The 14,129-nt window shown below is 36.1% G+C and overlaps 2 protein-coding genes across 2 annotated transcripts in view; one reads left to right on the forward strand and one right to left on the reverse strand.

The window, feature by feature from the left end:
- Nucleotides 1-3,441, reverse strand: part of LOC105175929 — a 4,590-nt gene extending 1,149 nt beyond the window's left edge. The window contains exons 1-4 of the mRNA XM_020698537.1: nucleotides 1,609-3,441; nucleotides 1,239-1,423; nucleotides 621-841; nucleotides 2-170 (exon numbers count right to left, since the gene is read on the reverse strand). Of these exons, the coding sequence (XP_020554196.1) occupies nucleotides 2-170; nucleotides 621-841; nucleotides 1,239-1,423; nucleotides 1,609-2,395 (1,362 nt within the window). The 5' untranslated portion in view covers nucleotides 2,396-3,441. The remainder of the gene's footprint in view (nucleotide 1; nucleotides 171-620; nucleotides 842-1,238; nucleotides 1,424-1,608) is intronic.
- Nucleotides 7,908-12,241, forward strand: LOC105175780 (BTB/POZ domain-containing protein At1g30440). The gene is made up of 4 exons (XM_011098364.2): nucleotides 7,908-8,878; nucleotides 9,841-9,910; nucleotides 10,177-11,400; nucleotides 11,493-12,241. Exons 1-4 carry the CDS (start codon nucleotides 8,820-8,822, stop codon nucleotides 12,039-12,041), a joined length of 1,902 nt encoding a protein of 633 aa, XP_011096666.1. The 5' UTR covers nucleotides 7,908-8,819; the 3' UTR covers nucleotides 12,042-12,241.

The raw sequence follows: 14,129 nt of genomic DNA on the forward strand, positions 1-14,129 counted from the left end.
AGCTGTGGTGCCAAGAACTGACTTCTGTCTGGAGCTGACCTGCAGCCTGCTGATGGGATTCAGTTGTAGGTTCTGGATTTTGCTGCTGATCCGTTAGATGACTCAGCTGCTGAGCAATATGATTCTGGACTTGGTGAGAATTATGCATGGTTTGCCACATACGCATCAGTCTGGGGATACAACAGTAGTTTGTATTAGAAAGAATAATATCTCATAAGAGCACAGTCGGAATTCATCGAGTGTCAAAATTAAGACTAGAAACAGTCATTTTGGAATCATCTCAGAATCAATTCGATTATTAGTGAACCGTGATCTGAATGTAACTATACCCATAAAAGACATACGGCAGGCTGGAAATTCTCACAGATTTCAAATTTTTAACTTTTCCTTCTCTATTTGGTAGTGTAGTTTCACAATCTCCAGATAGAGGATATCAAGCTACAGGTCAAGCTTTCCCTCAATCCCTTGATCCTGATATTGGAGAGAACATGTGTATGACTCAGCTTAACATGTGAAGAACCACGATTTAGCTGTTTTAAGGGTTGTGGTTCACGCAATCATCTTATCATATTGTCATATGTGAATTATGACTTGGAACGGAAATAAAAACTCGACTTTACCCTGAAACTAGTGTAATCAACTGAGGGTGCAGCTCCTTGCTTATGAGCATCAATATGGTTGAAGAAGACCTGCCAATTGATTCTTGCAGAGACAAGATGTAAGAATGCAAACTTTCGAATGCTGAACGTGTTTTCTCAGCCTTGGTCCAATCATGCTCTTCCTCCTGTCTCTGCAGTAGTAAAGATTTTCGTCCGTACTCCACCTTGGAGATCTCTTCCTCCTATGAAAGAAATACCATACAAAACCATACAAAAATGAAGATCACCACATGATTCATACAGGAAAGAATATGTGAAACATTCCAAATAGAAAACAGTAAAAACATGGAATTTCCACCTAGGGCAACTATTTAGTCAAGATATTGAGCATCATCCCATCTCTTCTCTAGAAACAGGTCAGTTCCTTGCAAAAGTATTTCTATGTGGAAGAAGCACGTTTGTTTATCTATATTGCATTATCATTTTCTCAGACATCCCCGTCGCAAGAGAGCATAGTCATGCATGATTTAAACTACTCATCACCTCAAGAATGTTCACAGTGTGAAAAAATCACATTAGCATAATATTGTTATTTAATTATGCAAGTACATCTATATAATTTACTTAACCCAAAATCACCTTAACATCCTTGTAGAGTTTCTGCTCCTCCAAATAAAGTTTTTGAAGAGTAATGCAATGGGCTCCAGGCTTACAGGGTTCACCAGAGCTAGAAAAATCTCCCATTTCTCGATTGGGTTGAAGTGATTTCGAGGACCAACTCCATGTCAGAGCACTAAAAACTTTTGCTGAACTGCTTCTCTTCCCTGTAAATAATGCAGGTATTGTGAGCTATGCAGAAATCTTTAATAACTCATTTGATGTGGAAGGAATATAAACCTCAAGTGCAATCAAATGAAGAATAACATTCAGGAAATGTCTACATAGCAGAGGCATGTCACAAAATAGGAACGTTTGATCTATTACTACTAGTAGGGGTTAAAGTAGTTACTCCTGTTCTCTTCGATGCTCTGGTAAAGAAAAGTGCCTCCCGCATCAATATCTATGAAAACAGCAATATCCTTCACTATACCAGATGCTTTGAGGAAATACTCATCCAAGTCCTTAACAATACCAGTCAAGGTCTTTTTACTCCAAACTACCATAGCCATATCTGTAGTGTCTTTCGTATGCCAGCTCATCATCGACGAATTATCATCAATTAGTTCAGCAATATTCTGTTTCTTTGGGAGCAGATTAACTTCATCAGCAACAAAAACTGCCTCCTCATCATCTTCTACAAATTCTGTATTTGTATCCTCCCATTTCTCCTCCTCAACCTGCTCCACCGTTTCACAACTTTTTCCACATTGTGGCGACGCAGAACCGAAAAGGTCCCAATATTCCCAGGAAGAACTAGGAATCGGAGGCGGTGGAGTATGACCGCTATGCTCGTCGATTTCAATAATTTCTTCTACAGCCACTTGAGTCTGTGGTGGTTTATCCTCAAACTTCCTCAAATCGGGGCTAAAAGTTGGCGGAGGCGGAGGTGATGGCGGCAAAGGGGGAGGAGGGGAAGGAGGGAATCCAATACCAGAAGTGGTCTCATCAAGTTCCAATAATTCAGACTCAGTAAACTGCCTAAGAGTCACTCCAGTATTTCTCAATGATCTCAAATATGCTAACTGGGCATCAGCAAATTCTTTTCGGTACCTCAACAACTGTTTCATCAGCCTCTTCCTCTCCTTGCAAATCCTCACCCTCTCTTCTTTATCAATTCTTGATGCAACACAACCCATTTCTCAAAATCTGGAGATAGTAAGAAACCCTCAAGAGAGGATGAGTATTTTTATACAACTCTATCAGCTTAGGTCTTTAACATTCACAATAACAGTAAAGATGAACCAATATTGATCCTAGATGGTAAAGCAGACTGAATTTTCTTGATATTTGTACTCTCACCAGAACAATACAAGTTGAAGAACTCCAGCCCACAACATAATCAAACGTGTGATCCACACAGCAATATGCTCCAAGAAGCATGAAAATGGCATGTAATTACGATCCTATAACCTTCAAGAACTTCATTAACTTTCCAGCATTTATGTTTCTTGCAGATTCAGACACCTGGACGAAGACAAAACAAAATAACCCTGCTCAAGAATCCTGCGGAGCTCCCAAAAACAAGAAAGCCTTCAAGAAAATTCCTCAAAAATGCGACAACTCCACAGATTTACATAGTACAATTCAGAAAAGATGGGTCAGAACACAAACCCCATTTGCTGAAAATCACATTAACGGGCGTAAAATTACTACATGCAATGCCGTCAAGAAACATAACACTCCCAGTCAAGAAAAGATGTCCATTTTCCCTTCTTTGTGGTAATAATCCAAACTTGTGCTGTTAAACCTCAGAAAATCCAAACGGTTGTTGTCAAAACTCAAAAGGGTCAAAGCATTATCCGGATAATAATTTTTTGTTTTCAAGAACGAAAGAGAAGACAATAAAAGAATGGTACTGACACAGAAATGTCAGAAACAACAAATGTGGAAACAACTTGCAGAGGTTTGGGAAAATAAAATATCCCAAAAATAAAAAGAAGAGAGGGAACATGAAATTACAGCACAAAGCATAGAGAGAAGAATCTTGAATGTGGAAATTATTTCAAGAGCATTTAGTCATGTGTTGTGGGGTTTCTGTGTTTATGACTTCATGCCGTAGAATGTGAGAACATGAAGAAAATACAGAGAAAAAACAAAGTGGGGGAGGATGGAAAGAGAAGGAGCTCGAGACCCAAGAACAAGAACAAGAACAAGCATCCAAAGCAAATACAAACAATTTCTTACTCTGTTCCCTCATTTTTCTTTTTGATAATAATAACATGCTTAAGTACAATTACTTTCAAGTTTATTTCTGTTTTTCGATTTTTTTTTAAATTAAAAATATTAACTTCTGTTATAGGTTGTGGAAAGTTTTTTGGGAAATACAATACAAGCAAATAGATGTCTTTGTATGGTGGTTAAAACTCATATCTTATAAAATAATTTTTAGATTGTAAGTTTGAATTTCATTTTATATATAAGTATTTATTTTTGGATTCGATTTCCATCATACCTATAAATGTGTGTCTCAATCACTTTATGCGAGTGTCTGTAATTATTTTATTATTTTTATTTATATTAATGTATTATTCAGTTTATTGAAATGTTGATGTAATTACTGCATCAAATATATATATATATGCATACATCGTATATATAAAACTTTTAAGTTATTTATTTTATTTAGAACAAATTTTATATTCATAGTGTATATATATACCAATTGGAATAGAATATACAATATGATTTGAAAAATATAAAAAAAACAATGTGGTGAACAAACCATGTTAAATATATAGTCCATGACATAAAAAAAAAAAGCTCAACTCAAACCACCACCTGAATGCCTCAGCCCAAATCCTGGCCTATTCTTTGGCTTAGCTCACTTCAGTCACCCGACCAGCTCCACTTATATTTTAACCTTTTTCTTCTATCGGTGAAAGTCCTAACCCTAGTTTCACTATCTCCTCATCTCTTTCACTTCTTTCTCTCTCTCTCTTCTCGATTCTTCCTCCGTCATTCTTCTCTCTTTGAAACCAATGTCTTCTCCCTATAAATATTTTTTTGGTGGTTTCTGATGATTAGAGTAACCAAAAAACTTCTATCTCTTTCTCTTTTTCGATTAAAAGTTATATGTGAACCAACTCCTTAGTGGAAATTTTGAGTGGTCCTCTGTGGATTGAACTTGATGTTTCGTTTAGGTTCTAGCAATCGTGAGCAATTATTGGTCTTGGTAGTTTTGGACTCCGTCTATCGGATCTGACTCCTGAACCAAATCTTTTTATCTGTTCTCATTTCTTTTTATTGATTTTTTTATATTTGTAATTATTCGTTAATATTTTCTATAATATTGATCTTTATAAGAATTTTTCTAAATTCATGATTTTCTGTAGTAATTTATTAAAATTTTATATTTTGGACTGAATTTTTTCAACAAACCACCTAATTTACAGATATAGACAAGCTTCATGGTGAAGGAAAACAAAAAGCTTTTATTAGTAAAACGTGCCTTTTATTTCCTTTTAGGGCTAATGAACAATAATAATAATATATATGTAGCTTTTTGCAATTGACTCATTAATTCCCAAGAAAATAAGCGTGTCAAATCCAACTCAAAACCCTCACCTTTTTTGGTGTTGGTATTGCATGCAAACTTATGATGGTATTCTACAACTTTCTTTCCATGCTTTACCCTTTTCCACTTTTTGTGTGTGTTGATGAAAAGGTGTGGAACATGGGAATACAACATATATAATAATTACTCAATGTATCATTTCTTAGTCACACCACACCCCATTCATAATTTCATATCATATCATATGTGCGGCCATGGAAAAGTCGTAACACATACACGTGTCGTACACAATCTTATCATCTCTATTTATAATAATAATTTTTTTTTAAAAGAAATTGACAACAATGCTACAGAAGTTTGTCGAAATTTTGGGTTTGTGTAATAGAATTATATAATGGTTATATGATGTCATAATTGAATTTTTTTAGCTACTTTTTAAGTTATTTTGTATCTTAAAAATTGATCAATTTTGCATTCGGTTTGATGTTGATGATTTCCATTCTCTGGGCCACAGCTGTGGATATATGAAGACGGTATGAGGGCTTCACCATTAGTTGATTGATGAAGGCCCAAAGGGGTATGATTTAGATTGATAATATTGAATGTTGTACTTTCACTATTGTGTTCTAAGCCCAGTTGATTACATAATTGTCTGTTCGATTTAGTCCAAGTTATCAATTCAAGACATGTTTATTGCTATTGTCTTGTAATTTAATTTATCAGTTAATTATATTACATGTCTTGCATTTAAGAAATGCACATGCTAAATTCAGTAGCATCACATAACTATTCAACATATATTTACTAAAACAAAATGGCGGCGCCCTAGTAATCATGAGGTTTTTTGATAATTTATCGATTTTGGACGTTTGATAATATATTAAATATTAATTTATTATATTCTATATTTTATTCATCTACCATTTCTATATACATAATTTTTCTTTCTTTGTTTTGAAAAAAGGCCCCTTAGATGACTATCAAATAGTGAACATTATTGTTATAATAAGTGGTGAACAGCTAGAGATTTTCAAAGATTAGGTTAATTAATGACTTATATAGAAGCTAACGAAGCATTAGGTGAGTTATATTGTTCTCAATTCTAAAGTTGTGATGATGTTATATTTTATTTGGCACGTATATAATAAAGTTGCATGCAACAACATCGACATATAATATACGCGTATAATATTATCCAATGTAACAATTGATTTTTACTATTTATAGCGAACAAAGAAAATACTGTCTACCCTTCGTCAATTGATAAATACTGAAACATTAATTTCTTTCATTTTCATGTCAATTGATAATCTTTTTCTACTTTATATTTTATTTAATATATTAAAAAATTAAAATCAAGATTAATTGTCCGTACTATTGATATTTGTAATATGAAGTATTTTTTATACAAATGAATATTTATTAGTGTATCAATATTTATATATTTTTTAGATGAGTTGTTCATTTGTATACTAATCGTGTTTAGGTTGGGATTGGATTCGCCAAATCCATTTATTAACCCATTAATTACATCTCAACCAAGATTAATTTATAATGTATGATATTAGAATTATAAAATTTTAAAATAAAAAAAGAAAATTTGAGAGTGAAGAAATGAATAGTTTGAGCCATGAGTAGTCGGCTACGACAAGCTGAGTGATCGATCTGTGGCGGATGGTAAGGAGCGGAGCCGAGCCGAGCCACAACGCGGGGAACATCTTTTGCTTCTGTTTATCATTGCGTGTGCGGGACGGTCGCGACTCGTGACCGGCTCTCATTGATGGCGCGGCGCGCTACAGGCGCTTCGGGGTTTTGGAAGTTGAGGCGTAGCCTGAAAGGCAGGCAGCCACGCTCCCTATATTATTAATACTTTTTTCTTATTTTATCTCCACCAGCCTCCAACCCAACCCCATTCCAATTATTTATTTTTTTTTTCAAATTTTTGTCAGTTAAATAATTTTGTTCGAATTCCTCTAAAATTTTCAGATAAACTAAGTGTGATATATTTGTTTTATAATTTATTAATTTTTTTAAATTATATATCAATTGCATTATAAGTGCATTGTACTTACTATATAATTAATTAAAATTTAATTGAATCGAATTGAGGTAAAACTTTTCCATCCTATACAGAATTGAGTCATCACCCTAACCATTTTAAAATTTGTGTGAACTGATTGGAAAAGTTCTTTCCAACATCGAAATTGCTAAATATTTTAAATTCAATTTTAAAAAAGAATATCGACAATTTGCAGCATCTTAGCAGCGACCAACTCTTTTTTTCATAGGCCAGAGACTTCTTTTCTATCAGGGGAAAAGAAAAAGACAAGAAGGGATTAATTTATATTTTTTTAAAAATAAATTTGGCCTTTTTCTTGAAATTGAAGGTTTTAGACACAATTATAACAACACGAACTTCATCTACCAACTTTAGTTATGAGTTTCTATCACATTATTATAAATAGGTCCATAAAAGCCATAATATGTCTTTGACTTATTTCAACTACGGCAATGTTATGGTCGTGCCAAAATCATCACAATAAATTTTACTATTGAAATTTTGAAATTATAGCACTATAAATTAACTTATGCCAAAAAAAAATATCATCTAGCTACCATTGTTATTCTTAATTATTTATTGAAAAAATGACCTGAACTAAAAGGATAAAAATAAATTCATTCATAAAAAAATTAAATAATTTAAATAACTGATATTCATTAATTTCACAAAGTATTTTACTATAATTATGTTTTTTCTTCTAGGAATACAAAATATTTAACTTGCCAAATTTAGGCGTAATAATATGTTTGATGGGAGAGTGAATTGTTGCATTTTCCATAGTTGCTGGATCCAGTTGAAACACATATATGGTACAGAATTCCTCAATAAAGAATTAAAAGCGTTAAAGAAAGCAATGTATCCACGCACATGGGCTAGCTGGACAAGAAACAGATAGCTGTTACTTTCAAAAATCATAACCAATAATAAATAATTTCGAAAAAGAAGTTAAAAGCTTTTTTGGTGGTGAAGCTTAGGGAATTAAATCAAATTAATGATGGTTTAATACGCCTATTATCTGAAGAGAATTTTGATAAAAATGGGTACTGAATGAGGAATCTCTGTGCAATGAGTGTGTTTCAAGAAAATGACCCCACACGTATTATTATAGTTAGTCTGTAGATTAGAGGCATTTTGTGTTTCAGAGCTGCCATTAATTACCCCACATTGAGTTTTTCCAAGCTCTTTCAAACACTATAATAATAATATAGAGAAAATGCGAAGATTAGACAAAGGGAAGCTGTGGTTTTCACCCTTTTAAATAGTGCTCAAGATTTTCTTTAATGGGGTTGAGGGGTTTCGGTGTCTCATTTGTCATAAAGGGTCGAGTTTTGGAATCTTCCGGTGGTTAAACAAAGTAGTAGTAGTAGTAGTGGTTGGTGTCAGAACAACTGGGTTTCTGTTCATTTTTGGAGGGGTTGACCTAAATTTGGTGTCTGATTCCAGAATTTTATAGTATTTCCTCGAAGCCATTTTGCTCCGGGACTGAGATTTTGGGGCAGTTGTCATATGGGTATTACCTGTTGGGGTAGGTTCAGAGATAAGAAGTGGGGAAAAGGGCAATACTTTGGGTTTGCGGGTTTGGTTGAGGATTTTTGCTGCATTAATTGCAGTCTTGATTACAAAGTCTTTGTGAATTCGGTTTCTACTTTCTTGAGTAGTTCCCGTCCGAGTGCTACTGTATAATTCTTTCTGCTTTCTGTTGGAGTGTATGTGAATTAAGTTTCTGCAGTTTCGCGGGTTGGTGCCTGAGGGAAGGAGCATTGGGTGTTTGCTCAAAGATCTGAGTGAGAATTGCTGATAAGTTTAGATTTGGGGCCTCTGAGGAAGTGTTGTTGACTAGAGTTTTGAGAAGAGCTGAGATTTGGGTTTGTGATTTGTGGCTGTTCAAATTTGAAGTGCATTGATCTTCGTTGAGGAAATTCTTCTCAATCCTTCCTGAAATTGGGTTATTGAAACTTCTTCACCTGGCTTGTATATTGTAGAGATGGCTTGTGTGAAGTTGGGATCGAAATCTGATGCGTTCCAGAGGCAAGGACAGGCCTGGTTCGTTTCTTGGCTTTGACTTATTTGTTTGTTGCCATTAATCTAATATTTCTCGCTTGCTTGAAACTTTTCGTCTACCACCCTAACTACACTCAACCATTTATGTTGCTTATGTCATTTTACTCCTGTTGGGTTTTTTTCTCTTAGCAAATATTTATTGATCCATGGCAACTTGTGTGTATCTGCCTCATCAAGAATGAACTTGGTCAATTCGATCGTTGAGTTTTAAGTTTTGCCTTTTTTTCCCTCTTTCACTGGCTTCCCACCTGAAAATGTCTGTAAAAACTTAGACGCATCCGAAGTCCAGATCCTTGATTTGAGTTGCTGAGGCTGTTTTATGTCCAGCACGGATGTATGATTTTGATTTCACACAAGCTTGAGAAAACCAAAATGTCTAATGGTGTAGACTTCCTATTGGATGGACTGTTTGTGTCTTATGATTTCTCAATAATGTGGGAGATTGAGGGTGCTCTGTGTGGCGGTCCTTCTTAATGTTTGGAAGGGGTAACCACCCTCTAACTTTTTCTCTAGGTAGAAAAATTATGTAAACGACTTTTGTTTAGCTTTCTAGGTAAGAGCATAATCTTTCCTGTCTTGCTTTTGCTTTTGTTGCATCTGGTTCTAGGCTGACATTTTTATTTGTGCTGTATCGAGTTCAATTGCACCCACTTCAGAAGGAATTGTCACAAGAAGCATAGGCAATATCTGTGCCAGCAAGCCCTTTGCATGCTTTCTTTTGAGTTTGCTAGGACCACCGTTTCCTGACAAATAGTGAGGGTGCTTGCTTTAGTTTCAAATCACATTTATGTTGCAGAAGTGCACGTTACCTTGGGGTGTCAATTGTGCTACTCCATGCTGTATTTAACATGCACAAACATAATAGAATTTGATAGTAGCTGAAGGTACTGCTTTCATGTAAATGTTTTCTAGTTTCTTGACTACTGCTCTTCCCTTAATTGTAGGTTTTGCACAACTGGTCTCCCAAGTGATATGGTTGTTGAAGTTGCGGAAATGTCCTTCCATCTTCACAAGGTATTGTTTTGTTTTCATTGATACTGATTCCTGTAGAATGGACGTAACAGTCCATTTAGTTTTAATATTTTTGTTTGGTCTAAAGGAATTAACATCTACCAAGAAAGCATGCGAAGAAAACCCTCTTTCAAGATTTTTTAACTTCTCTTAATTGTATTTATCCATGGAAAATTTGTTTTCTTTAGACGTAAGCACATAAATTATGATATATCTTGTTATACTGCTACGACATCTGTGTCTTAGTAAATTCGGCTTGTCTGTTGTAGTTTCCATTGCTTTCAAGAAGTGGGGTCATGGAAAGACTCATTTCCGAGGCATCTGAAGGAGAAAACGGCTGTGTCATTAAGCTTCCCGACATTCCTGGTGGAGCAAAAACATTTGAACTTGTGGCTAAATTTTGCTATGGGGTTAAACTGGAACTTACTGCTGCAAATGTAGCGTACCTTCGATGTGCTGCGGAGCATCTTGAAATGACTGAAGAGTATGGGGAGGGCAATCTTATTTCTCAAACTGAAAACTTCCTCAATCAGGTGGTTCTGCGGAGTTGGAAGGACTCGCTGAAAGCACTCCAGACCTGTGATGATGTTCTATCTTTTGCTGAAGAACTCAATATTACGAAAAGATGCATTGACTCTTTGGCCGCCAAGGCATGCACCGACCCAAATTTATTTGGGTGGCCTATAATGGAGCACGGTGGTCCAATGCAGAGTCCTGGAGGAAGTCTATTATGGAATGGAATAAGCACTGGTGCTCGACCAAAACATGCTAGCTCAGATTGGTGGTACGAGGATGCATCAACTTTAAGTCTATCTCTGTACAAAAGGTTAATTTCGGCCATGGAATCTCGCGGCATAAAACCAGAAATACTTGCTGGTTCCCTTAATTCTTATGCAAAAAAATACTTACCAGGTCTAAACCGGCGTCAGGCTGCCAGTGAGTCCAGCAACCGTCTCGCACCAGTGGGATCGGTAGCCTCACTCTCGGAAGAGGAGCAGAAACTTCTGCTTGAAGAGATTGATCAGTTACTTCCGATGCAGAAGGGTCTAGTCTCAACAAAATTTCTATTTGGTCTACTCAGAACTGCCAAGATTCTTCGAGCAAATCCCTCTTGCATATCAAACTTAGAGAAGAGAATTGGGATGCAGCTTGATCAGGCAACTCTTGAGGATCTCTTGATGCCAAATTTTTCTTATTCCATGGAGACTCTGTACGACGTGGATTGCGTGCAGCGAATTCTCGAGCATTTCTTGGCGATGGATCAGGTAGTTGGAGATGCATCCCCAGGTTCAGTTGATGATGCTCAATTAATGGGATCGCCGTCACTGACGCCAATCACAATGGTAGCCAAGCTTATCGACGGATACCTTGCAGAGGTTGCCCCAGATGTCAATCTGAAGCTCCCCAAGTTTCAGTCTCTTGCTGCTGCTGTTCCAGAGTATGCACGACCCCTGGATGATGGTCTTTATCGTGCGATCGACATTTATTTGAAGGTAATAGTTCTGCCAATATTCGCCTTTGACTTTGCAGCATATCGGCCTTAGAAAAATTCATAAAAAGCATATCATCGTTTTTCCATATGCAGTCTCATCCGTGGTTGGCGGAATCCGACAGAGAACAACTCTGCCGGCTGATGGACTGCCAGAAACTATCTCTGGAAGCTTGCACCCACGCGGCTCAGAACGAAAGACTGCCTTTAAGAGTAATAGTCCAAGTCCTCTTCTTCGAGCAGCTACAATTAAGGACTTCCATTGCTGGCTGCTTCCTGGTCTCTGACAACCTAGACGGCTCAAGACAATTGAGAAGTGGCTTGATGGGGCCGAACGATGGCGGGTGGGCCACAGCCGTGAGGGAAAACCAGGTGTTGAAAGTGGGTATGGATAACATGAGAATGAGGGTTTCTGAGCTCGAGAAAGAATGCTCAAACATGAGGCAAGAAATCGAGAAGTTGGGTAAGGTTAAAGGGCCAAGCACTTGGGGGAATGTTTCGAAAAAGTTGGGGTTCCGGTTGAAGTCCCAAATGTGCAGTGCTCAAGAGGGATCTGTCAGTAAGCAGAACAATGGGAACGTGAAAATTGAGAAGGCGAAGGAGAAACACGGAAAGGAAAAGAAAAATGTAGCTTCAGATGAATAAGATTTCTTGATTGTTTATTTGTTAACTTTGTTTCCATTATTTGTTCTTGCGTGTCATGTCATGACGGTATCCTGTAACTTAGGTAGACTGCAAAATTGTACTTTAATGTAACTTGTAACAGTTGAGGCTCAAGTTAAGAAAACCAGCCAAGCTCTCTTATTGTCATCATCTTCAATTTGCTGTATGGTTGGGTTATATAAGTAGTTGTAATTTTCCAGCTTCATATATGCGGATAAGGCCTAAGGGAAGGCTATCAGATATCAGTAGTTGATTGGTCTCTATAGCTGTTAAGAGTCGGATCAATCAACTCAGTAATATATGCCGTGTTACCTGCAAACATTTGTGTAGATACTGAAGATTCTAACTCAAAACATAATACACGTGTAATGTGATTGATATTTATATATAATTTAAGAAAAATAATTAATATATTATATTTGTTTTGTAATTAATTTGATTTAAGTAAGAATTTTATTGGTAGATGCATTGAACTTGGACCCTTGGTGTTGAAAACTAACTGAATACACAGATTTTTATAGTAACTTTGGGCAGAAAACAAGCCCACAAGAATTTACAGGGTCGAATATTGGGAAAAGTCCATGATTCCAAAGATGTTTAATCTTTCAAGTTCCAACCTTGTTCTGTCATAGAATATTTTTATAGTAATACTTTTTATGTATAAACTTGTTCGTATAATAAAACATGTATAGTAAGTACACTGATTTGTGATGATTATGTGCCATAATCCACGTCCATTATAGTGAAGATGAGAGGACTCTTCGGGCCGAAAGACAAATGCTTGGAGACAATGATTATTGGATGACCTAATCCTGAAAAAGATGGATTTTGCTATCAACTGCCAGTTACATACATAGTGCTATGAAAAGTAACACGCACAAACAAGGACAGGTTGTTATTATCGGTAAAACCTATGGCTGCAATTATTTAATTGTTGTTTGATAAAGAAAGATTGGAATAAGACGATATGTTTGAAATGTAAACAATATATTAACATTTTATATTAGATGCTTCAAATGTGAACACGTATCTTATGACCAAAAAAAAATATGCTTTTGTATCTCAAATACTCGATACAAGTGAAGTGATGTACATGTACAAAAGAATAGTATGCGGCACTTGCTTCTGTCTAAAAATTTCATTGTACTAAATAACATATATAATCAAACCCAAAAACGTAAAATTCTTGAGTTTTGCAAATAATTGGAAGAAGGGACATGCATTAGTCATAGGCTAGCAGGTGTATGAACATGTGAAAGGGAAGATCCGGACAGATTTTCAGCACAAGAATTCCATCCCATACGCCTCTATCTATGTATTATTGCTGCCTATAACATATCTTCTTATCCCCAATTGAATTAAAGCCAAATTCATTAATTGCTCAGGCATCAATTATGTAGTGTATGCTTATTTAGTAAAAAGCCGAAACCCAAAGTTGCCTGCTTCCAGATTTCACATTCTCTCTGTGTCAACTTCTCACGTTCAATCCTCGACTCCGCCCGTCACTCGTGGAAGAACAATTTAAGAGTGTTGTTTATCTATCTAATAGTAAGGCTTGCGTCCAAATTCTATCAATCGGGGGCTATGAACAAGAATTAGTTTTGAGTCTAGTGAAATTAGAAACAACTCTACAAAAAATATTAAATTATTTATATTTTTATAATTTAAAAAATTTACCTAGTATAATAATATCAAATAAATCTATCCAATTTTGAAATGTGGTTGTTAGCAAGCAAGACAAGCCAACTAGATCCCCACACCACACTCTTTACTGGACTTTGGAGATTCCAATTCCACGATAATTCCTAATCCATGCGGGCCCACCAACTGAATTGACCGGCCGAATTCTTGGGATCGAACTTCAGCCGTCAGATTACAATAACCGCTAGGCTGCACATTCAATGGACCAATAGCCCCCCGGGTAGGGTAGTATGAATTTCCTCGCCGTCAGATTCGCGATTCTTCCAAACTTGCAAATACACAATAATTTTTCATTATATGAATATTAATCAAATCAAGACTCTGAGATTCAATGTCAATTCAACCTCACCATACCATATAATCATATAA

Source organism: Sesamum indicum, linkage group LG12 (assembly GCF_000512975.1).
Source record: "Sesamum indicum cultivar Zhongzhi No. 13 linkage group LG12, S_indicum_v1.0, whole genome shotgun sequence".
Classification (NCBI taxonomy): Eukaryota; Viridiplantae; Streptophyta; class Magnoliopsida; order Lamiales; family Pedaliaceae; genus Sesamum; species Sesamum indicum.

Bases quoted from the DNA above. Each gene is read 5' to 3' on its own strand.
- LOC105175780 (XM_011098364.2), top strand. From the start codon at position 8,820: ATGGCTTGTGTGAAGTTGGGATCGAAATCTGATGCGTTCCAGAGGCAA. The intron at 8,879-9,840 runs GTTCGTTTCTTG...CCTTAATTGTAG, and splicing joins CAGAGGCAAGGACAGGCCTG to GTTTTGCACAACTGGTCTCC. The intron at 9,911-10,176 runs GTATTGTTTTGT...TGTCTGTTGTAG, and splicing joins TGTCCTTCCATCTTCACAAG to TTTCCATTGCTTTCAAGAAG.